A 22,406-nucleotide genomic window follows, 5' to 3' on the forward strand; every position below is an offset into this window, starting at 1 on the left:
TTTTTTTCCAGTTACAAAATAATAGAGTTTATAAATTTATTACTTTCACAACGATATGAAAAAAATCAGGAGCAAGTTAAAATGCCATCACAACCACATCCTCGTCGTTCGAAGTGTGTACTTAACTCAACCAAATCAAAAAATACACGTGTCCAAATCTACTCGTTACAAATGCCCTTTCACCTGTCACCCATAACTACATCGTGAAAAAAACGGCACTCGTAAACTTGGTCCAACTCCGCAACATAAATCGTAACTAAATCTTGCTTATTTAGGGTAACAAAAAGTGAACTTATAATATTTATGCACATTTCCACAGCCTAATGTAGGGAACGATATCTACGAATAAAAATTAATTAGCAAAAAAACATATGATAAATGTATTTACGTTTCAAAGACGTGCTACTTTTAAAAAGGAAAAAAAAAAAAAAAGAAGAAACTCATCATTAAAAATGATGGATACTAAAAATATAATACCGTTAACGTGTAAATATAATTTTTTTCGAAAATATATATCACTCAAAACATGATTGTCAATACCGTCGAGGGAATGAACAATAACAAAAAAGAAATGTAGAAAAAATATATCACGATCACATTACTCTCTGAGGCAATTATTTTTGTTGAATATTGTTTTTATGTTTTCGTAAATCTATCTCAAGATCGCGTGAGCAAACAAAAAAGCTTCTGCTGCCAGCTGACATGATTTTATTTTATTTCTCTCGTTTACTTTTACGAGCTGTACGGGTAGTTAGGACACATAGGTATCATGAGATCATCCATATTCGGGAGCACTACTATTTTTTCAAATTCCTTCAATAGCTTCTTTTCGATCCACTTGGTGACGTAGACGATGTTGAAGGATCGTTCTCCAACCGCGGGCTTGGCGGTCAAATTGATTTTCGGGACGGGCTTGAAACCATACCATAATCTATCAGACGGTGGTGGTGGAATATTCACGGACAAGCAGCCTTCTATACTGGAAACACTAACCATCAGTCGAATTTCCGTATTTGAAACACCTTCCATCGCCCTCTTTACACAAGATATTTCTGTAGCCTGTGCAGATAAACAATTTAAACTAAACATTCTAGCTCTTTGTTTATTCAAATATATAATTGATGGTGCAAAAAATACTAACGTGCTGAAAGTACTTGTTGGACGCCAACTTATCGACCATATTGAGAAACTTTTTTCCGGACGACTGAGTGGGACTATCAAGACGAAAAATAATATTTAAAATCATGGAAAACAGTGACATTTAGCAAGTTAACGACTTACGTGATATCCTTGGTCGAGGCCGTAGTCGGTAGAGATACACTGTCTTCGTCTTCCGTCGAGGTTTCTGGACTATCTTCTACGTCGCTGTCGAACATCGGGGACCTGGGAGGCCGGGCGGCCTTTTCGATTCCCACAATGTCGCCGGAATACGAGTTGGAATTCGAAGGTGACGAGTTGGCCCGCTTGAGCTTCATCAGGTTCAATTTGGTCTCGATGGTCATGGTCAAGCTGCCCTCGTAAGCTATGTCTAGGTCGAACCAAAGCCCCCGATCGTCCATCACTGGTTTCGTTGAGCCGTGGATGACTGGAGCACCCTGGCCGATCACCAACTCCGAAACAAGAAGGCTCTCCATGAAATATGGGAGTTTTATGTTGGAGAGCTTGCGTTGTATTTTGTCTTGGATGACGTTTATGGTCTCCGGGCATTTGTGCATGTCGAAGAGCATTCGGCCGAGGAGTGCGTTCAACCAGAGACCCTCAGGACATGCACCAGGTGCTGGGCTTGGCGCTTCCGATTCCATGTCTGATGCTAGAGCTTGAAGCTATAATAAAGCCTTTTTTCATTCCAGATTTTTGGTATAATTGCTCAGTTAGAGTCTTTTATGTTTTTGGAAGAGCAAAAAGTGTTACCCGCCCCTTTAAACGTTTAAAAATAGTTGGGTCTACAATGCAATTTTGTTGTTACACGTAATTAACTATTCGATTTGCGATATCAGAACATAAATCAAAATCAGGTATGGAATTTCTCCAGCAATTCGCACGAAAGGGAGTTGGAGTAGAATAACTTTTTTTTCAAACGAATCGCCAATTGTGATTGGGTTATTGTTTAATTAAATACAAAAAAATTCGCTCTTTCGATTAAAGTTAAAAGTTATAAAATTTTTTTTAAATAGCTTTAGTTGCGAAAAAAGTAAAATAATTTATGAAATTGTATAGTTTCCAAATGAGAACTCATGTATACTCAATTGCCTATTGGGATTATGCCTCTACCACGTGACCTCAGTATATATATGACTAATATAGAGGAGAAATAACACAGGTCTTATGGGAGGAATCTTGTTTTTATTTTTTTTTCGCACTTAAAAAGATATTGAGCTTAAAAAGGTTGTTAATTTCATGTTACTGACACAATGAGAGTTAGGTAGTTATTTTTTTTCTTTGATGAATTCGTTCATGAAGGTTGAAACAGCGTTTTGAACGTATACGGAGTGCCGTTAACCCTACTTTGAGCTGTTTGTTTATCTCTGAGCATCAGCAGCAGTAGCGCAGCAGCAGCAACAGCTGAAACAAACAGCTCAAAGTAGGGTTAACGGCACTCCGTATACGTTCAAAACGCTGTTTCAACCTTCATGAACGAATTCATCAAAGGAAAAAAATAACTACGTAACTCTCATTATGTCAGTAACATGGAATTAACAACCTTTTTAAGCTCAATATCTTTTTAAGTGCGAAAAAAAATAAAAACAAGATTCCTCCCATAAGACCTGTGTTATTTTCCCTCTACATTAGTCATATATATACTGAGGTCACGTGGTAGAGGCATAATCCCAATACGCGAGATATTCATTATTTTTCCTCCCTAGATGAGTGATACAGTATTACAATAAGGATTCTCATTTATAGTAAGATAATGTACCCTAGTATTTCCTTCTCAAGGCAAGTATACGATTTTTTTCTTTCTTCCGCTAAAAATACCACTTTGTTTCTATTACTCCAGGAATGAAAGTGCTATACTTAACCTCAAACGTAAATAGTGTATTACGCACCTAGTGAGCAAGGTTAAGAATGTCGCAGATTTCACGTGAATAAACGTGGATAACGTGAAAACTAGGGTATTTCTTAACCTCCGAACGTGGTGCGTATACTATTTTTCTGCATACCCTCGTTGAAAGAGCTTATTAGGGTGTTTTGGAGCAAGGCAGATATGAAGCAGTTTCGGTGGGGGTATGCAGAAAAATTGCATTTTCACCATACTGCGCCAAAAGTAGGAACCTTCGTCTCGCTTCGCGTAACGAAAATCCCTTCTCTCGGTGCAGGATTGGTGAAAATAGAACACGCACCAAGTTCGGAGGTTAAGAAATGCATTATAGATTTCACGTCAACCATCGGCTTCGCCTCGGGCTTTTATTCAGAGAATATACATAGAGATATATTCTATATTCTCTGGTTTATTCACGTGAAATCTAAGATATTCTTAACCTCGTTCACTAGGTGCGTAAATATACTATCAAGTATACTGTTTAGAGCGCGCGGTGGCTCAGTCGGCTAGGCTAGATCGTGAATCGGCACGCGGGAGACCGTGGTTCGATTCCCGGCCAGTGCGACTTATCGGGCAAGTACCTCTGTGATTTTTCATATGTGCTTTTTCCCCACGCAATGCTCCTCGAGGAGGGTTTAGGCGACCTCTTCGCAGCAAAAAATTGCCTAATTTTCCCCTACCCCCCTTCAAGTAATGGGAGGTCTCCCAGTCCCTCTTTCCATCCTTCTCTCAAGTGCTAAGTGCCCCATATAATAGTGCCCTAATAGGAGCCGGACGTAAATAATATGGAAAAAAAAAAAAAAAAAAAAAGTATAGTTTATTAGGAAAGTATTTTGTCATTCTCTGCCTATCAAACACGCAGAGAGTAGCAAAGCTCTCCATCTATCCATCAGAGAATATTTTTATACTCGTTTTTTTTGTATAAACTTATGCAAAATGATCTCCTGAAATCAAATTTGGATGTTGCCAGATCTAACAGTTGGTCCCAAATCGTTTAAACAATTTTTTTCAACAAATTTTGCAAATTATTTCTTTTGACTTGAAAAAATTTTTTGTAAGATATTTGACTATAAGCAAAAAATGCCTCTTGCAACTTGTCTCTTAAGTTAATATTTTCAAAGATATAAATTTTAAAGTTGGAAAAAATGCGATAATGGCTGTTTTTATCCATGAAAAACCAACAATTTTCATGTTGCCAAAGTTCTTAAATACTCTTTGAATATCCTTGAATATATTTCCAAAGCGTTTCAAACTATGTACTTTATTGTAATTCCTTGTTTTTCAACTCTGTTTTGGGTTCTCTGAATTTAGCCTAATAGGGACACCATATACAAAGCCTAACAGAACTAAGATTTTTTTATTTATTATTTTTTCCATTTGAGATGATTTAAATTTGTGAGAAGCGTTGATGTAGCCTTAATGGCGATAACAAAAAGCTAAAATTTGTATTACCTCTGTGTAACGACTTATGTAAGCCTGGTACGACAAAAAAGATGGCATATCGGATGCAGCACTGGACGGTGTTGATGGCTTAGACAATTCATTGCCAATTTGAACTTGCGTGCTTCCTGGCGTCGCCACGTCTTTGGTCGAACAAATCGAACTTCTTTTGCTACTGAATTCTGAGGCTGATACTAAACGTCTGAACCTGCACTCAAATATTAATAAATCCACTTACTGTTATGGAATCGTATAATGTAGTATTCTAAAAACAACATTAATCAAAATTACTAACCAATCTTCTTTTTGTCGATCTGTCCTAGCAAAAATATACAATTTTAATTGAGCCTCTTCGTTGTCGTCTTGACAGTCTTCGAATATGTCTCTCGCATCTTTGGACTGAGACACATCTTCGTCAGTCTCTTCCTCCTCTATAATTATTTTATCATTTTCACCATCTAACGGCTGAGGCTCGTCATCAGATGAATTTTCTACCACGGCATTCTCTTTCATGCAATCTTTTTCGAATGTAACACATATTGGATACTTCTTGCTCCATCGCCTAAAAAAGATGTTATAATTTTTCAAGAGATCTTTGTTTGCTCCGATTACTGCACAACAGCATAATAAGAACAAACTGTTAAAACGCCAATAAAACAATCTTTGTGATTTTAAAACATTCGATAACTTGATAACTTTTAGGAAAGTTCAAATTCAACCGTTGAAATAAACATACGCTAGAGATCATTAAAAACATTCACTTTACATTCGGTTAAATTTTCTTAATTAAAAATACACGCAGTTAATAACAATAAATTTACCTGCGCCTAATAAGACCGGATGGAAGCAATTCAACTTTGGCTCCTGCCAAACAGTACACCCTTCTCTTGGTGAACTTTGGCTTCAACTTAGGCTCGTTCCAAACAGCTCTTTTGGGAACCCTAGTCCTGGTTTCTAAAACCTGAAGGACCTCTCCTTCGAGTACAAAAAATACAGGATTTGTGCGTGCCACATGATAATTATCTGGCTTGTAATTGTAGGGCAGTTCATTGAGCCATCCCTCGAACTTTTCCAGAGCTGCGTGTTCCTCAACAGGCAAGATCTCTAACACAGGTACTACAGATTTTTCCGGAATCGTCAGCAGCTTACAAATATTATTATAAATTTTTTGGGCCATAAAAGATGCAAAAATGCCAACCCATACTCCTATGAAGTATTTAGACAGTGGAATGTAATAGCAACAACAGAGCACAACTGTTAACATCAACGCCTCGTAGTATATATTATTTTTTATTTGGATAAACAAGCATTCCGACTCTGTCAAACCCAAACTTGTAGACTTGGGAATTTCTGGCAAATAGGACTTTATATTCTTTTTAAAACCCGTCGACGACGTACTTTTATCACTAACCGTAGCATCTCCTTCAATAATAGGATTACTTAAAAAACTTGAAACATCTTCTTTGCTTTGGCACTCATACGTCAGTTCTGCTGCTTCCACACCATCTTCTACGCTCTCTTCTGCTTTTGCCTTGAGACCAGTCTTTATGTAAGAAAATCCACTGAACCTCGACGAGTTTGTCCTCTTTCTAAGTATAGGAGAAGATTCTTTCTCCAGTTTATCGGAGCCATTATCTTCAGTAGGTGTGATGTCGCTCACATCTTCATAATCACTCACACTGGACGTATCTCTGCTTCTGTCTTGCTTGGACTTTTTCCTCTCACTTTTAATTTCATGAAGCTTTTCCTCGAACGTCTTTGTAATCTTCCCCTTAATACCTGAAAATACTCTCCAAGGGTCAGCTGGTGGTACACCATCTGACAAGTTTTCATCCATACTTGTTGATCTTTTCTCCAAATTGCTCTCGTAGCTGTCTCTGTCATCATAAATAGTAATACGACTCTTTCTTGGACTTAGCTTGGGAGAAGTTTTCTCTGACTCTGGCGTTGAACGTTTGTCATCATCCGCAAAAGAATAGAGCTCCTCCAGCTCGTCATCGCTGGCATGATAGCGTATCACGGGTACAGACATCGTTATTGGCTTTCCTGTTACAAATGAGAGTAAATTAATTATTCACTTGCAATTTCAGTACTTCATCATCAACTACTACATAATATATACGCGTGAATGTATGGCAGTTATGGAAACGACCTATTTCAATTAACCAAAAATATACGTCCTCAGTATCAAATTAACTTTTTAATATTTTAATTACAGTTTTACTCTTGACAAATTTTTTTATTATTACACATCAGAGTATCGAAATAAGAATTATTTCTTCCGACAAGCAAGAGCAATAAGCAATAAGGTGCAACAGTAGTTGGAAAAAAAGACACGAATGAGTCATAAAAGTATACTGTTTCCTCTGAACACACTTTTTTAGTGTTGGTTTGTATCTCGGGCATTGCATCACGATCATATTACTCATCTTTGCGAAACGAAAAAATAAAGCAAGAAAACGAAGAAGCGGCAAGTGAGAGCTGTTATCCCGTTAAATAAATAGATAAAACGATCCTTTCTCAAACATCCCAGGCATGGAGAACGACAGACGTAAACATTTTGTGGAGATAAGGAGGTTCAAAAATACAATGTAAAAGGTGCTTACCCTTAATCATGCTTAAGGTGACTTTGGCAGGACTATGTTTGGAGCTCATCTTGAGGCTGCTTATATTGCTTTAGACGACGACTGACACGTCTCCCAGGAGAGGACAAACCCTCCAATGATTCTCCCACGTAGCAAAACGACAGTCAGCAGCAGCAAAAGCAGTGTTCCGAGCAGGAGACGAGACAAAATAAGAGAGCCCTGGCACTGGGCACAGGTGACTCTAAAGACTCAAATCATCGCATTCGTTACACTTGCTGCCCGCCGGCCAGCAGGTAAACACGTATACACAAGCCAAGCACACACGAGTAATCGTAGCTAGATAATGCTCACGATCTTATCAGTGGTGGCGGCTTTTCTTTTGATAACACTGTCATATTATCGCTGTCTTCCGCTTACACAATAATAATACGTCTATTAGGAGCTTCGCTATATTCTTTTCACTCCTCTCCACCCTAGTCTTAGTTGTAGTAGAGGTGTACTCTACGTACATGTACTACATGTAGAAATAACTAAACTAAACACTTAAACACTGAATACTTATTGCGGTTACGCGCGCAGATAAGATGCTTGTAAGTAAGATGTAAGTATATATATACGTACATACGAACAGTCATGTATATACGTAATCCACGACCTCGGCTTCACCGCGATCATGCACATGTAATTTTTGTTTAGTATGAGTGTGCATGTGTGTAAACATTATGTATTTATGTTGTTGCAAATATATACATATATATGTATCTCACACACTTTCACACTCACTTTTCATTTTCTTTCTGCTCCGCTTGTCTTCTGCTAATATTAAGGGTATTTACACAAAAATGTGTTATAGACCAAGAGCTAAAAAGCCCGAGGGTGGTCAAAAATTAAAACCAGCCGCAACTCAACATCATCGAAAAACCTTATAATCTGAAATATTTGTGTCATACTTTCTTCTGGCCAAGAGTTGTGTGAGTATTTAAAAATCACCATATAGTCAATTATATAAACCAGCCGCAATCTAAACTAGCCTTAAAGAAATTAACATGTGTCTTGCAAAAGTGCCATTTGCGGTAAGATTAAAATTTATACATTACCCGAAAATCGACCTCCAAATAATGAACACTAATCTTATCTGCTATTGGTTTAATATCGGTTTTTGCGCCCGTATATTCCAATTTACCCACATAAAACTTGAACTTCAAGAGCACAATGAAATATTTGGCCTTTGTAAACTGCAATGAATGAAATATAAGAATTATCTGATAAATTTGAAATCAGTTTAACCAAGTACTTTCCAACAAAAATTTAATCGGTTTTTAATAATAAAATTGTAGTGTTATATCTGCAACGATATTATTCCTATAAAATCCAATAAACTACATATTTGACTTGGAAAAAAAATTTTTAAATTATTTTAAGAAAAATTTTCAGCTCCTTACCATAAGTTCTATTAAACAAAATAGGCCACATAATTGTCATACAAAAACTAATAAAATTTTTATGAGAGCTTCATTTTATACAATAGGTATTACTCAAAAAATTTTTTATGGGTTTTTACTAGACTGCAACACTAGTAAGGTATCTGAAATTTAAATTAATTTCTATAAATACGATTATTAGTTTGTACAATTTTTTTTCAAACAATGACTATATTTTTTATTTTTGTCAAACAACCCCCTTAAGATAATTTTCTTATTAAGTGATAATCAAAATGGAAGATGCCCACGTATGGCTACACCGACGGGAATCATCACATTCCTGGCCACTGGCATGAAAAATAAATTTATTGCATTGCAAAATTAAAATGTCAAAGCAACTCATAGTGAAAACCAGTTAATTGGTGAAAAATCATTTCTAATTCTCAACAGATTTTTTCAAAATTATTCTAATGGAAGAGAAGGTCTTGCTCCATTTTAAATATTAATAAGAATAATAAATTAAGTCTTTTTTTGCTGAAAATTGTACATTCACGGGTTTTTTCTTGTCACAACAGATCAAAAATTATGTGCTTTACAACCACCCGTTACGATCCACTTTCAAAATTCTGATACTTACAGAATCTTAAAGTGCGTCCAGTGAGCTTGCCCAGAATTGTTGACAATTTTGTTTTTTACTCTCATGCATGAAAAAGACTGGTTAAACGGCCTATAACCAGTTATCACGTACTTACGGTGTCGAGCTGTTTGACTATTTTTTGTTACCCGTAGTTTTTTCATCCCCACACGAATTAACCGGTTTGATACTTTTGAGTTAGAAGCTGAAAACGCCATATTTTTTGCTTCGTACCACGTATAACATGCACATTTATTTAAAAAGCAAATTGAACAACATTGAACTAATGCATCTGAGAAACTATTGTACCAACAGAATAAATAGATTGTACCTCTAGTTTTGGGAGTCGGAAAATTTGTTTTACATACTCTAGATCAAAAAGTACGTAAGATCGATACCAGGAATTGTCTGCGCTTTTTTAAATTCCAATCTCACTTGGCCAACAATACTCATCACACGATGCCAAGAAATACCCAAGCTAAAATTATCTCATTCATATGATTGTTTGTTAACAAAAGTAATAACTAATAATAACAAATGCGTAAGTCCATATTTAAGACTATTATAACACTCAGGTATATTTCTGATAAATATTATCAGTTCTTATTTTTTTGTAATTTTTTGTGAAAATCGATTCGAAAAATTTAGTTTGACTTCCTCATTAAATCATGGCCACAAAGAATTTTTATCAACAGTTAGTAGTAATTCGTAGAAATTTTTATCAGTCGCTCAAAAATTTTAAATTAATTAATAATATAAATAATACAATGAAAAAATTTTTCGCTATGGTAAATAAACATTTATTTGAATAAAATGAAAATTTAGTTAAATTTCTTAAATACTACGTTATAAAAAAATTATGTATTTCATTAAAATGATTTTTTTTTAATTAAAAAAAAAATTGTTTTATTCAAATAAATATTTTTTTGTTTGTATTCAAATAAAAGTTTATTTGGATGGATGAAATTCTTTCTTCAGCGTACATATTATAAACTGTAAGTTTCAGTTGGTTACAATTTATTATAGTTATTATCAATTTTAATTTTTCTTTGTACCTTCCTAGTGTGACTTGAGACAAAATTTAAAAAAATCTAATAATAATAATCAACAATGACAGTTGTTGAATTCTCTTTTGAGTCTTAAATTTGGACTGTTATTTTTTATCATCGGTTTAAATCACTTATTAATTATTTACTTATTCAATTACATCGCTTGGGTAGGTCTAAGGATACACTGAGAGAAAAAAAAAAAAAAAGTATAGAGAAATTCCAACAAAAATTACCATTCCGTACAGTAAATCGAATACAAGGTGTCAAAAAGGAAAAAATCATTATTTTTAAAAGTAAAGACTATTGTTTGAACATTTAAAATTATGGTTAGAACAGTAAATATTTCGATGCGGGAAAGTAAAGTTCATTAACCGATCCTTTTAAGGTTTACTGTTCCAGCATGATAATTTTTACTGTTGTAACCATAATTTCTACTCTTCGAACCATAATTTTAACTGTTAAAACAATAATCTTTACTATTAAAATTAATAATTTCTACTTTTTTGCCAACTTGCATCCGATTTAATGTACGGAATGGTAATTTTTGCTGGAATTTCTTTATAACTTGTGTTATTTTTTTCTCTCACTGTATAATGCTCCACTAACAAATCTACTGTTCTTACTTAAAAACAGTAACTGCATATCCGTGCATGCACATAAAAATGCGATATACTTAGCTTTTGTAAGAGAAGCCTCAAGTTATTAGACCTTCGTAATAATACAATACTCTGAAATACACGGAGTTAAACAAAAGTTTGATCTAGTTATTTTTCACTGTATATGTACTGTTCATTACACGTGTTCTTTTCTCTGCATTTATTATGTGGAGAATAAAATTGGGGGTTGGTTAAAAAGAAAGCCAATTTTCATTTTCTTTTTCTTTATTGTAAGTACCACTCGTCACGTTCTTTCCATCACACACATTTTATTGCAAGTATAACAAGAAAATCATTACGATAAAATCATTTTCAGAAGAGATTACGGCAAAGTTTCGCAGTAATTATTGCTAAATTTCTCGTGTTTTAGCATTCGCACTGCAATTAGAATTTATTTCATCGTAAAGTTTCGTGTAAACCTTTTACAACAATGATTTAATTTCATCACATACTGATGAATCTATCAAGATCCACGAATTAATATATTTATATATATTTAAAAAAAAACATCGATATGAATTGTATACAATATTTATTTCGTAAACGACGACGAATAAATTCCTTTTTATTAAAAATCTTTTATAATAATACAATAATATCACAGTTTGGAGATCGATGTCTTATTTTCGAAGTACATCCAATATATATATATACACAGGCTGCCACACGTTCAAGTTACGCGTAGTTCTACATACTAGCAGCTATTTACACGCCTTTTGTACAAAGAAAAATGATTGCTCCGTTAGTCGAGCAGTAAAATTAACCGATGAATGACATACATATGCACACACACAAGCTTTGATCTGCCATTGCTCGGAAATTTATATGTACATACATGTCCACACGCGCATTTAAGAGTATACACACCGTCTCGGGAAAAAAAAAAATATTGAACTCTATCATTATATCTTTCGAAGCGTAAAAAATATAACAAAATACATCTTGCTCTTCATTTTCAATATCGGATTGTTGCGCGAATTCCAAGTTTTCCAGCCACAAAGTAGATTTCCTTCATCCCAACAACGAACAATAAAATTTAAAAGCATTACAAGATGCCATCTGCACTCAACTTGGCTTGAACATACAAGTGTTATTTTCAAACTCGTGGGCAATCGAAAAAAAAAGAAAAAACTGGAATTCACGCAAAAATTACAATGAAACAAACAAACAAAAGTAATAATAATAGTAATAATAAAAATAATAATAGTAATAATAGTAATAAATCAACTTTGCTCTCCAAGTACTAGTTACATGGTATTATTACAGAATCGTCGCGATCGAGGGAAGCCCTAGCTTTTGAGGACGCAGGGCGCGCTTTCCATGTCGCGCACAGCCTCGGCCCATTCCTCGAGTCTCGGGGCGCAGGAGAGGGCCAGGTCGCCGAGCCGCTTCTTGGCCATTATCACAAATTCGCCGGGCCCGTGGCGCGCGTCGCAGGCCATCGGTACTCTGATTCTCACCTCCTTCGCCAGCCGAGGATCGCCAGAGTCCACTTCGTTCTCCTGCAACGATCATCGATCAATTTATTATTACTCCTATACGTATGATTCAACTCATGTTAATTATCATATTTAGTGGATGGATTTTATTTGCGGGCACGCATCTATATGGTGACAGTTTGTCGTCTTTGTCCAATGTATGTACATTGGCATACCTCGGACACCACACAAACAAGCTATTCAACTTATTTATGCGTTTTTCTTTTGCTCCCTGTAATCGTATTTGCTACTCACATGGGTAAGTATTTCACTGATATCGGCGTGTTTGATACCAACACCCTTCGATTCTCAGATTTTGACTACTAAATTTAAGTACTTTGAATACTTTCCTGTAGTTACGAGCAATAATGGACTTGTTAGATTTTTACCACGTAAGTAAGGCATATTATATACTCGGATCTAAGAAGTTATACGAATTTTTTACTTAAAACACGAAAAAAAAAAAAGAGACAGTGATACTGCTGTTCACAACCGAAAAAGCACGCACAGATAAGTGTCGTCTCCCTTTTTTCGTACAACAATTAGCGTTTTGCATGAAAAATTCTATTTGGTCCGTCTTGTACAGTTTTGAAAAGTAATCTAAACCTGTTTTTTTGTTTTTTTTTTAATTAAAAACTTTACAAGATATAGCCCCTTGAACCAATTAAGTGTTCTCGTCCTAAATTCAACGTTTGGACAAAAAAATTTCCAGGCAAGAAAATCAGTATTTGCTACTTTTAGTAGATAGTAGCCTGGTGGAGATGTGTCGCGCTATTAGTTACATTTTTCCCCTAAAAAGGCGCGTCCAAAATCCAAAAAGAAAAGACTAAAGTCACCCACCTCGTTTTCATCGACGCGCCTCAGCGTCTTGGTAATCCTGAGCCTCAGCTCCGAGCTCTCGATCTCGGGCCTGCGCTCCACCGCGCTGACCGTGCCCCTGGCGACGAGGTCGCTCTGGCAGTACGCCTCGGCGAGCTCCTCCTTGCTGCACGGCCTGCACTCCACCTGCTCCGGCTCGTCCACCGTGACCCTCACCGACCTCCTCCTGGACCCCCCGTCCTCCTCGGCCCCGACGAACCGCGCCGGCTCGAGGTCGTAGTGCAGCCTGACCTTGAGGTGCTGGCCCTCGGGGCCCGACTCGTGGCGGAGCAGCCCACCGTCGGCCTCGACGTACAGGGCAGCCATGCCGGCCCGCGAGCCGAAGCACCGGTGCAGGGCCTCGTGTTTACCGTCGCCCGGGGCGTACAGGAGTTTCAAGCTGTTCTTGCTCTCGAGGTAGACGCGCGCCGGGCCCGAGGCCTTCACGCAGCCGCGGAATATGCGGTCGTGACTGCCGCCGCCGTTCGATAGGACGACCCGGAGGGCGCCCTTGGGGTAGCGCCAGGACACGCTGCCTCGGGAGCAGCGCAGGTAGACTGGGCGCACGCCCTTGCCGCTGCCGCCACTGGAATTTAAAAAATTCACGACTTCGTTAGTATGCCTATTTTATGTATTTGGTTGCTTACTGTTTTTCGTGTATACATTCAAAGAGGTGCAGGTATATACTGTATATGAAAATAATTTTGGAGGGTTCGTGTCGGAGAGGTTGTACGGATAGGTACCAAGGTGTGGTTGTCGATGACTGTTACTTTTGATCTGGTGATGAAATAAGCATAAAACACATCTTTATATAACTGTATAATGAAGCAATTTTGTTGTATACCCTCTTTGATTGCAAAGTTGTTGCACATTGTTTCATATAGCGATTACTTATTGTATACGGCACAGCGTAAGGAACGCGATTTCACAATCAAGCGTAAAACGAAAAAGAATGTGTACGTATATTCAGATGAGGAGAAAAAAAAAGCAAAATGCACCTTCAATGTATGGACTGTTTCACATCGTTGCACCGACTATCATACGGCCCCTGGAGCATGAAAAACTTCTGTAAGGTATATCGTCCGCGTAACATCTACACCACAACCCAGACCCTTACTCCTTGCGCGCTAGACCGTGATTCGCGAGTTTGTCGGCTTTTTATATTTTATTTTGACACCACCGCGTTACATACGTGGTACATAAATTCCTATTATTACCATCCTCATAATTATCTTTACTCATATAATCATTATTATTATTATTATTATTATTACTATTATTAAGCTTACATCACTTATGCGAGCGGCGATTATCCAGCTTCTCTCTAAGCTAATCATGACACGCATCAATGATAATAACCTATTTTTTTGAAAATAGGTGGGTCAACATTTCAAGTTGCTTCAAGTGTTTATTCATTCGTAAATCGATGTAACAATACCCACGCGAGTGAAGTGGTGTACACTTGTGGCGTACGCTATTATTCAGTTTGGTGATGGCTGTTTCAAACAACACTACTACTGATCACATGAGCAGGTCATTTTCGGTGTATGTTAACAAATGCTGTTCTTACGAGCACAATTAAAATTTTTCGTGTACAAAAATAGAACGTTTTCATAATCATCGGATACAATTAAAAATTTTTTATCTCGAGCTTTCATAATTTTTTTTATACTGCTTCAAACGTTTTGTTCATTAATTTCATTTATATGATACTACTTGAATATCCCTAATTTTTTGGTTACTTCAATGTTTCGAGGTACTTGCGGACAGTGTTAGTGTATAATTTGGCTTGATATGTGTTTTGAAATTTATTAAAGTGTTATTTTGATTGGCACAAAAAAATTGCTATTTTTTATTAATAGTTTTTCGGTTGTATTGTCTCGATTCAGCTAAGATAGGAAGGAATTTTCAAAATGAGTATGTTTAAAATGCATTGACAAAAACATAATATATTTTTTTTTAATTTACCCAAGAAACAAAAATGTAATTTTTAGTGAAATCCGAAAATTTCTTAAGTGTTTAAAAAATTTTTTAATGACATGATGGTCGTTAATTACTTTTTTTAAGAGCAAGAACAATTTTTTTAAGAGAGGAATGAGTGGATACATATATTTGGAAGTGTGCCAATCAAAAAGCTAATGTTCTTAGATCTAGTTGAGCATTTTCGCACTGGATATCATTGGATAGACAAACAGTTCAAACAGAAATTCTGTTATAAAAAATCCAAAAACATTGATTAATTCGAAAGTGATCAACATTTAAAAATGGGATAAATGAGCTGTTCTCAACTTTAATATATTCGTAACTTTCCATGATAAAACTTATTGTAAATAACATTCGGATGTGTTTATCGGATGTTGGACATATGATGTGTTTCTAGTTTTAAGCTATATTTTACGAAGTATTTTGATTCAAATAAAATTTTGTAAATTAACAAGCTTATTATTTAAGCTTAAACATTATTCAAGCTTCAGCGATTCAAACAAATGGTTTTTTCAAGATTGAAGAAAATACATTTTTGAAACATCTAATAATAGTGGGTATACAAACGTTCCAACTTATAATGCTCCAAAAAAGTACTATAAAATTTAAAATCTAGAAAGTTGGACCTAATGCATATTATACATTCATGTGTACTCATATAAATTGTTACACAATAAGAAAATAAAAGTAGCCGGAGGCTAAAGTACAAACTTCACTCGGAAAGACAATTGTACTCTTCAAGTATATATGTCGTTGATCTAGTTATAAATCAGGTTATATGTATGGTGAATTTTTACTGCCTACTTTTTGGAACGAGATCTGTCAAAGGCGAAAATGTTTTGATTTGTTTATTGCCTTGTAAACTGAATCCTATCTTTAAAAAATGATGGCTCACGTGATGAAGCCTGTTTATTCGTCGCGTGATTGGCTGAGACTGATCAAGCGCGGGTAGATTTGAAAGCGAGATTTTGAAAAATCAGTGAAAAGTCATTTAAATTTGTAAGTTGATAAAGATTACAATGTTATGTGTTACGACAAAGATATAATTATTGTATTTTTCTTTAAAAATATAGAAAATAAATGTTTGATTAAGTTTTGGGAGTTGGCGTGCGGATTGCTCAGCCCCCTAGTGTAATAAAACGAAAATTTGGCTTCGTATTCTTTTCAACGCGATGAGTACATAGCGAATAATTTTAGGCCTAACCATGAGGAAAAATGTTGTTTGAAAGCAAAGTAGGATGAGAAATAATAGTGGAACTAAAGAATCACATTATCAGTACGTGAGTTGTTTTACGAAAAGCACGTTCTTTTGTGTCTTATAGCCAATTGAAACAAAGAATGGCACTATGTCACGTTATAGTTTTATAGAACCATTTTTTAATACTGTAAACTAGTGTTTTCTCGATAAGTGTGATGAAAACGGAGGCAAAAAATATTGTCTATTTTAAAAATTTCACATTTATCGATGTATGAAGCCAGTGTCCCTATGTTTTACATCTTTTTTTACGCGTTGCAGCAAAAATTTTTTAAATTGCAAATTTTATGCAAAAAATGCTCACAAAAAAGGTCACGTGGTCAAAAAAAGTAAAATTAATTTATTCATTAAAAAAAAAAATAGAAAAAGAAAAAAAAGAAAAATCGTAATACAGTAGTCCATACCACGCAAAAAAACGCAAAACCAAGCGCATGAGTTATTATTAGAATATGTTGCCAGCGAACTTGCGCATAGACAAAATAACTAAGCCTACAGCAAAGAGATAGAGCTCGCTTCGCTACGTATTCCCCCTTTCTTTCTTTTCTTTGGATTTTCTCGATCTTTTTACATGACGTGTATGTATACTATACATAAACCTATACGAAGCAATACACACCGCACACACGCATACGGACGTACTCACGTACATATTATCTATACGGGAGGAAAAACCGGTTCTTGCGATACATATGCGTCCCCGCGCCTCCTCGTATCCTCATCCTCCTATGACTTTGTATACAGCCTTTTTCTTCCAGGGCACAGTATACAGAGGACCACGTACATATACGTATAAAACGTAAGTAACTCGCGCATACATGCGTATAATACGAGGACAACCAGCACGACTGGTTTTTGCTTGCGTCTTCCACCTCCCTCTCTCTCTCTCTCTGAACCTGTTGTTTTTTTTCTTTCTTTTTTTTTTTTTTTTCGATAACGCGAACGTGACTACCTTCCTTTGCGTCTGTGATATTTGTACGGGTCCTTTCTTTTCTCTTTGCTCTCGTGTGGATACGTTTTTTGGACTGGTCCGCGCGCGCGAAAGCTTATTAAATCATCGTTCGAGATTTCTTTTTTACGCGCCACGCAGGTATATGTATATATAGACGGATCGTTCCGTTGGAAGTTGCAATGTGATATTGAAAGCAAAGTAGACTATATTTCATATAGGATCACAATATTATGTGTAGTTGTTAACATCTGTAGCTAATGCTTATAGATGTTTTGAGGATAGATTTGCGGTCGTTAACGCAAATAAAAGAATATTGATATTTGTCGTTTCGACCAGCTTCAAGAATAGGACAAGAGTCTCAATATTTTTTTTTCTTTTTGCTAAATAAAATTTTTGAAGGAACTATGCATATTTTTAAAAAATTTTCATTCAAAAACTACTGACCTCAAATAAAATGTCGTACGTACGCGGTGTATATACGCGGCATTGCCTGTTTTTTCCTCTCTTTTCTTCATCTTCGTTAGATCGCATCCATTGTACTGGCACGTTTGAGCTAACTATGTAAAAACATACGTCTGTCTTTTTTTGTTCGGGCCGTTGACCCTCGAAATGAGAGTTAGAAGTAATCTTGTGCATAATATGCAATACCTGTCTGTGTATACGTGTAAGCGCGTATCAGTGGTAGCACAACTCCAGACTGACTGATGGATATACATATATTACAAAAGAAATACGAGAGAGATCCGATTACGCGCGGCAGAGGGTAGTTTGCATCTAAATCACGAGCCAAGGTATTTTTGCCATCCTTATACACCTGCATATACGGACTAATTGTGCGCGTTTCCGTTCCCAGTGGTAAGAGATACAGCTCTGTATGGACGGATGGATAGCGTTATATATAACCACCTGTAATGGTAACATGTATAGTACGGACTCTCACGGGACTTTTCCCATTTAGGAGGGTACACGAGATTGTTCGAATGGTTATGTGGCTCGTCGTGGGGCTGGGGCCTTTGATAATTATTTGTGATTGAATTGCTAATGTGATCGCTGTTGCTCAGAATTTTTATAGCCTGACGATTGGAAGGGCGTTTTTTAAAATTGTTTTCATCGTGCACGAAACAAACAAACCATAAAGTGCACCAAAACAACTCTCTCGATTAACATCCATACCGTGTCTCATCTTTCAGCTTTGATAGCTTTTGATGGATCAAAATCTCCTTTCACTTTTTAAAATAAACAAAACACTCGAGCTCGAAAAAAATTATTCAACAAATTTCGCGCAATCCCAGAAACCTTGGACCTTCCAAGCGTTTTTGTAGCTCCATGAATCGTCCGTCAAAAAGTAATTGACGTCAAGCCCATAAATCGATCACGACCCGCACTCCCCCTTTCCGTGATTTTTTCGCGTACAGTTCCCAAAAGCAAAAAAAAAAAATCGTACAAACCGATACAACGAGGATCCAGGTCGTCCCCTCCTCTTACCGATAGGTATATATACACGCGGGTTAATGGGTGCGTGTAAGCGCGCGCGGGGACGACAGCAAGCACACGCTCTTCTTATTGCCGATTCGAGGAAGCCGAGGAATTTGCCGATAGCGCGCAAGGACTCCCGGGCAAGGTTGCCGTACGCGGGAAAGAAACATGGGAAGAGAACGAAGCCTATATACTCTTTTCGACTGGTTATTTCTTTTTCTTTGGCAAATGGGCGTATGTATGCGGAGACGGAGAGTTCGAGTGGGGAAAAAAGTTATAAATTCGGCCGCGCCTATATGTGTGCGTCGAGGTGAGGTGGTGACCGATATTTTACGAGGCTGGATAATTTGGACTCTTAAGTGCGCTATTGTAGATGGGAGTAGGTATGTGATGTTGTTTCTTTTAAAGTTTCTAAACTATGGACTTGTGTTTCGAAACATTACTCATAAACTGTACAGTGTTAAGAAAAGGTAAGATACAAGGATGAAAATGATGTTGCAGTTGCAATTTGGAGAAAAAATTATTTACCTCAACTAAACGTTTGACAATAACAGCCTTTGGTATCTTTGGAAATTTCGAGTAAAAGATGGAGAAACCGTCGACATGGTTTTGAAAACTTCACATAAAGTTTTTTTTTTCCATGCTGATGAGCCAATTAAGTTGTGGGTCCAAGTTTTGCGTTCCTACAAATTCAATTACCTTGAGATACTTTACGACCGAGTTTTTTTTTCAGCGTCACTCAGTGTATTATGTAGGTATGCGCGGAAGAAACCATGGCTTTGGCCGTAATATGTAAAAGCCGAAAAAAGCAGCAGTTGTTAATCGAAAAAGCGAGGGATAAAAAGACCGAGCAGCAGAATCGATGCAAATTGCGGTCCAAAAAGCGTATAATAAAACACTAAATCTCTCTCTTTCTGTCGAATGAAATGTCAGAAAAATCGCGCCGTCAAAGTTGTACAAGCATTCGTATGTTCTCAGAAACCAGAGTCAAAAAAAAAAAAAAAAAAAAAGACTTGTCGCGTCGCGTTACTCAGCCACATACATACACATTCGCAACTAGTCTGACGAAGCGGATAAACGTACGTATAAACGATACATCTCGTGCGCGCGTAGGCGAGTGTTCCGTTAAATCCCGTGGACGCGGAAGTCGAGGGCGAAAGAGCCCGCTCTCTTGGGATATGTACACTCGCTCGGTCACGATTTCAGTCTTGCGCAACTGCGAGAGAGTTGCTTACTGTACTCATGGCAGTAAGCATACATACGTGTATTATTATACCTATACTCGCGTAATAAGGAAAATGAGAGGAAAAAAAGGCCCGAGTCTATTCTTCGTGTGGTCTCTAATGCGCGTGTTAATACGGGCGAAACGAACGGCTCAAATAATCGCGAGAAGAGAGAAAGAGAAGGAGGAGATTATTTTTCGCGCTTGCGACATTTAAGTACGCCATTGTACGTGAAATGCCGTGCGTATTGGGTATCGTAACGCTGGTTCGCGAATATTCAATGGGGCTTGTTTTCTTTCACGAGATGCGGTCTATCTTTGTTCCATTTGCTAGATCCTGTCGACTTTTTATCTTTAACCATTATTGTAATCAGTTTGACCACTCTTGAGTTGTAAGAATATTTTTTCAGTGGATAGTTATTTCCGATGCGATTTTCGTACCGGTTTTTATACCGATTTCCGTTAAATCGACGACTCGATTTGAGGATTAGTCATACTTGGCATCTATTTTTCGAAAACCCGGAGTGTATTACCGATCTCAGATCTTCACCGACGGCAATAATAGTAAAACCATTCATTGGCGTCGTCGCGACAGTGGGCGTCGTATTTTCTCCAATAATCCGCCCGTAAAGCCTCGGCAAAATTTCCACGGAAGGAGGCCGTCCCCTTGTAACGGTTATACAGGCTCGTGCGTATTTACGGCTGTCCGGGGAAAAGAATTTTACGACGGCGAGCCGCAACTTTCACCGTTCGATAGAAAAACAGACGAGTTTAAGTGCACTTGGGCGATCGCTCGTTATGAGTATATGGACAAGAGCTGGGTCGTTCTCTCTTTTTCTCCTCCAATGGCCGATTATTGCCTCTCTCGGATTTCAAGAGATTTCAGGGCCTATTATGAATACAGAGCCTTTTGTGAGTATAACACGGCTGAAAAAATTCATCAACAGAAAAATTAATTTCTTTAATACTATATGTAATTTAATGGAAAGTCGAAACGTTTCGTTGCCTTGAATTTCGAGCCGCAGTAAGACGTATGCGTCCAAGTCGCTCCATAACGGTACTCGCGGAGGTCAACTTACTCGACGGGCGAAACTGAGATTTGAGTAGGTACATACGAAAAGAAGGTATCAACGGAATCGATTTGTTTATATCTGCAGGTATTTGGTAAATATGTCAGATGAAAACCACCACAAGTTTACACGCAAGTGTCAAAATAAAAGAATTGCGGCATAAGTTCGGTTCTACGCAACCGATTTTCCGATCAACGCCCCCCATGGACCACCTGATGCATTATCAATATTTTCCCCTAACATTGCAATAACAATCACACCACTGTACATATCCTACAGAAAAGGAATTGGAGATTGCATGGGTAAGAAAAAAAACGAGGGTAGAGAGGCACAGAAAGACTGACCTGCCAGTCCAGTCACACTGATCGGCCGATGGCACGGACGGCGAGTGCGAAGTGGGCGCCGCCGAGCATCCAGTGATCCCAAGCAGCATCAGCAGAGCTCCGATCGCCGAGAGGACGGCGCAGCGAAGTAGCCGATCCTCGCTACGTCGCGCCATGACTTTGCGTCGTATAACGTATGGTCCACCGAGCGATCGCTCTTCTTTCTTCGCACTATTGATGATAACGAACGGATGCTCCTTAGAGCACCCGCATATCTCCTGCTTAAACTTTGTTACTTTTATTTTTATTTTTTCTTTTACTTTTCTATAAGCAAAACACAAAAAAAAATCGGTCACTCGCGTTTCTTAAAAAATATAGTTGTAAAGACGATGATTATCAAAGACGATTATTCTGGCACGATTAACGGGAGCAGCGAGAGCTCGCTTGATCTCGGCATGATGGCGCGAATGATCATGACTCGCCTCGTCGGGAGCAGAGTCCGGACTAAGCACGTAGGTATATTATTCGCGAAAGCAGCCCGCGCTATTGCGCGCGTATACAAAGGGGAAGGAGCCAAGGATCAGTGGAGTGGGGAGAACCAGATAGAGAGTAGGGAGCACAGGAGGAAGTGGGGGGATGGTTTTTTCTCCTCAATATGTTCGATACACCAGTGCGTGCGGGTATAGTGGTGTGTGCTCGTTGGTTTTTTCTCCGCCTCCCTTACCGATCCCAACGCATGATCGCACGCATTCCCCATCGTTCGCTGCTCAGAGAGAGAGGCTTCTTTTCTCCGACTCTCCTCTTCTGATCTCCCCCACCACGGCTCTTCTTCTTGCATCTATGCCCTTGTATTGCTACTTTTCTTCTTCTTCTTCTTTATGCTCCTCTCCTACACTATATCTCTGCGGTTAGCTCGTATCGCCGTCCTGTAGGATACCTATACTGCCTGTACGGCATGCATTTTAAC

At 37.6% G+C, this 22,406-nt stretch overlaps 2 protein-coding genes across 5 annotated transcripts; both read right to left on the minus strand.

Moving 5' to 3' along the window:
• Positions 1-406: 406 nt before the first annotated feature.
• On the minus strand, positions 407-7,681 carry LOC106637655 (testis-expressed protein 2). Of its 2 annotated transcripts, none has more exons than XM_014350525.2 (7): positions 7,087-7,681; positions 5,302-6,526; positions 4,776-5,042; positions 4,493-4,688; positions 1,282-1,823; positions 1,142-1,214; positions 407-1,059 (listed from the first exon to the last, which is right to left on the minus strand). In XM_014350525.2, the coding sequence occupies exons 1-7, from the start codon at positions 7,133-7,135 to the stop codon at positions 733-735; spliced, it is 2,679 nt and encodes an 892-aa protein (XP_014206011.2). In that variant the 5' UTR covers positions 7,136-7,681; the 3' UTR covers positions 407-732. The 2 variants fall into 2 exon arrangements, with proteins under 2 accessions (XP_014206011.2, XP_089452061.1); XM_089595935.1 differs by having other exon boundaries at positions 1,282-1,789; positions 4,471-4,688.
• Positions 7,682-11,069: 3,388 nt separating this feature from the next.
• Positions 11,070-21,929, minus strand: Metrn (meteorin). 3 transcript variants are annotated; one of them, XM_089595930.1, is made up of 4 exons: positions 21,461-21,929; positions 13,378-13,747; positions 13,144-13,317; positions 11,070-12,327 (listed from the first exon to the last, which is right to left on the minus strand). In XM_089595930.1, exons 1-4 carry the CDS (start codon positions 21,613-21,615, stop codon positions 12,115-12,117), a joined length of 912 nt encoding a protein of 303 aa, XP_089452056.1. In that variant the 5' UTR covers positions 21,616-21,929; the 3' UTR covers positions 11,070-12,114. The 3 variants fall into 3 exon arrangements, with proteins under 3 accessions (XP_089452056.1, XP_089452055.1, XP_014206019.2); XM_089595929.1 differs by having other exon boundaries at positions 13,372-13,747; XM_014350533.2 differs by having other exon boundaries at positions 13,144-13,747.
• Positions 21,930-22,406: the final 477 nt, after the last annotated feature.

This window comes from Copidosoma floridanum, unplaced genomic scaffold (genome assembly GCF_036245765.1).
Source record: "Copidosoma floridanum isolate Cflo_tuat_1 unplaced genomic scaffold, Cflo_Japanese_pri ptg000029l, whole genome shotgun sequence".
NCBI classification, from domain to species: Eukaryota; Metazoa; Arthropoda; class Insecta; order Hymenoptera; family Encyrtidae; genus Copidosoma; species Copidosoma floridanum.

What these genes read in the sequence shown, in the direction of transcription:
- LOC106637655 (XM_014350525.2), bottom strand. Translation starts at nt 7,135, where the DNA reads ATGAGCTCCAAACATAGTCCTGCCAAAGTCACCTTAAGCATGATTAAG. An exon ending in TCCGGTCTTATTAGGCGCAG is followed by an intron (nt 5,043 to 5,301) that starts GTAAATTTATTG and finishes CATCTTTTTTAG; the next exon opens with GCGATGGAGCAAGAAGTATC. An exon ending in GCCTCGACCAAGGATATCAC is followed by an intron (nt 1,215 to 1,281) that starts GTAAGTCGTTAA and finishes TCGTCTTGATAG; the next exon opens with TCCCACTCAGTCGTCCGGAA.
- Metrn (XM_014350533.2), bottom strand. Translation starts at nt 21,615, where the DNA reads ATGGCGCGACGTAGCGAGGATCGGCTACTTCGCTGCGCCGTCCTCTCG. An exon ending in CAGTGTGACTGGACTGGCAG is followed by an intron (nt 13,748 to 21,460) that starts GTCAGTCTTTCT and finishes TTTAAATTCCAG; the next exon opens with TGGCGGCAGCGGCAAGGGCG. An exon ending in GGCGCGTCGATGAAAACGAG is followed by an intron (nt 12,328 to 13,143) that starts GTGGGTGACTTT and finishes TGATCGTTGCAG; the next exon opens with GAGAACGAAGTGGACTCTGG.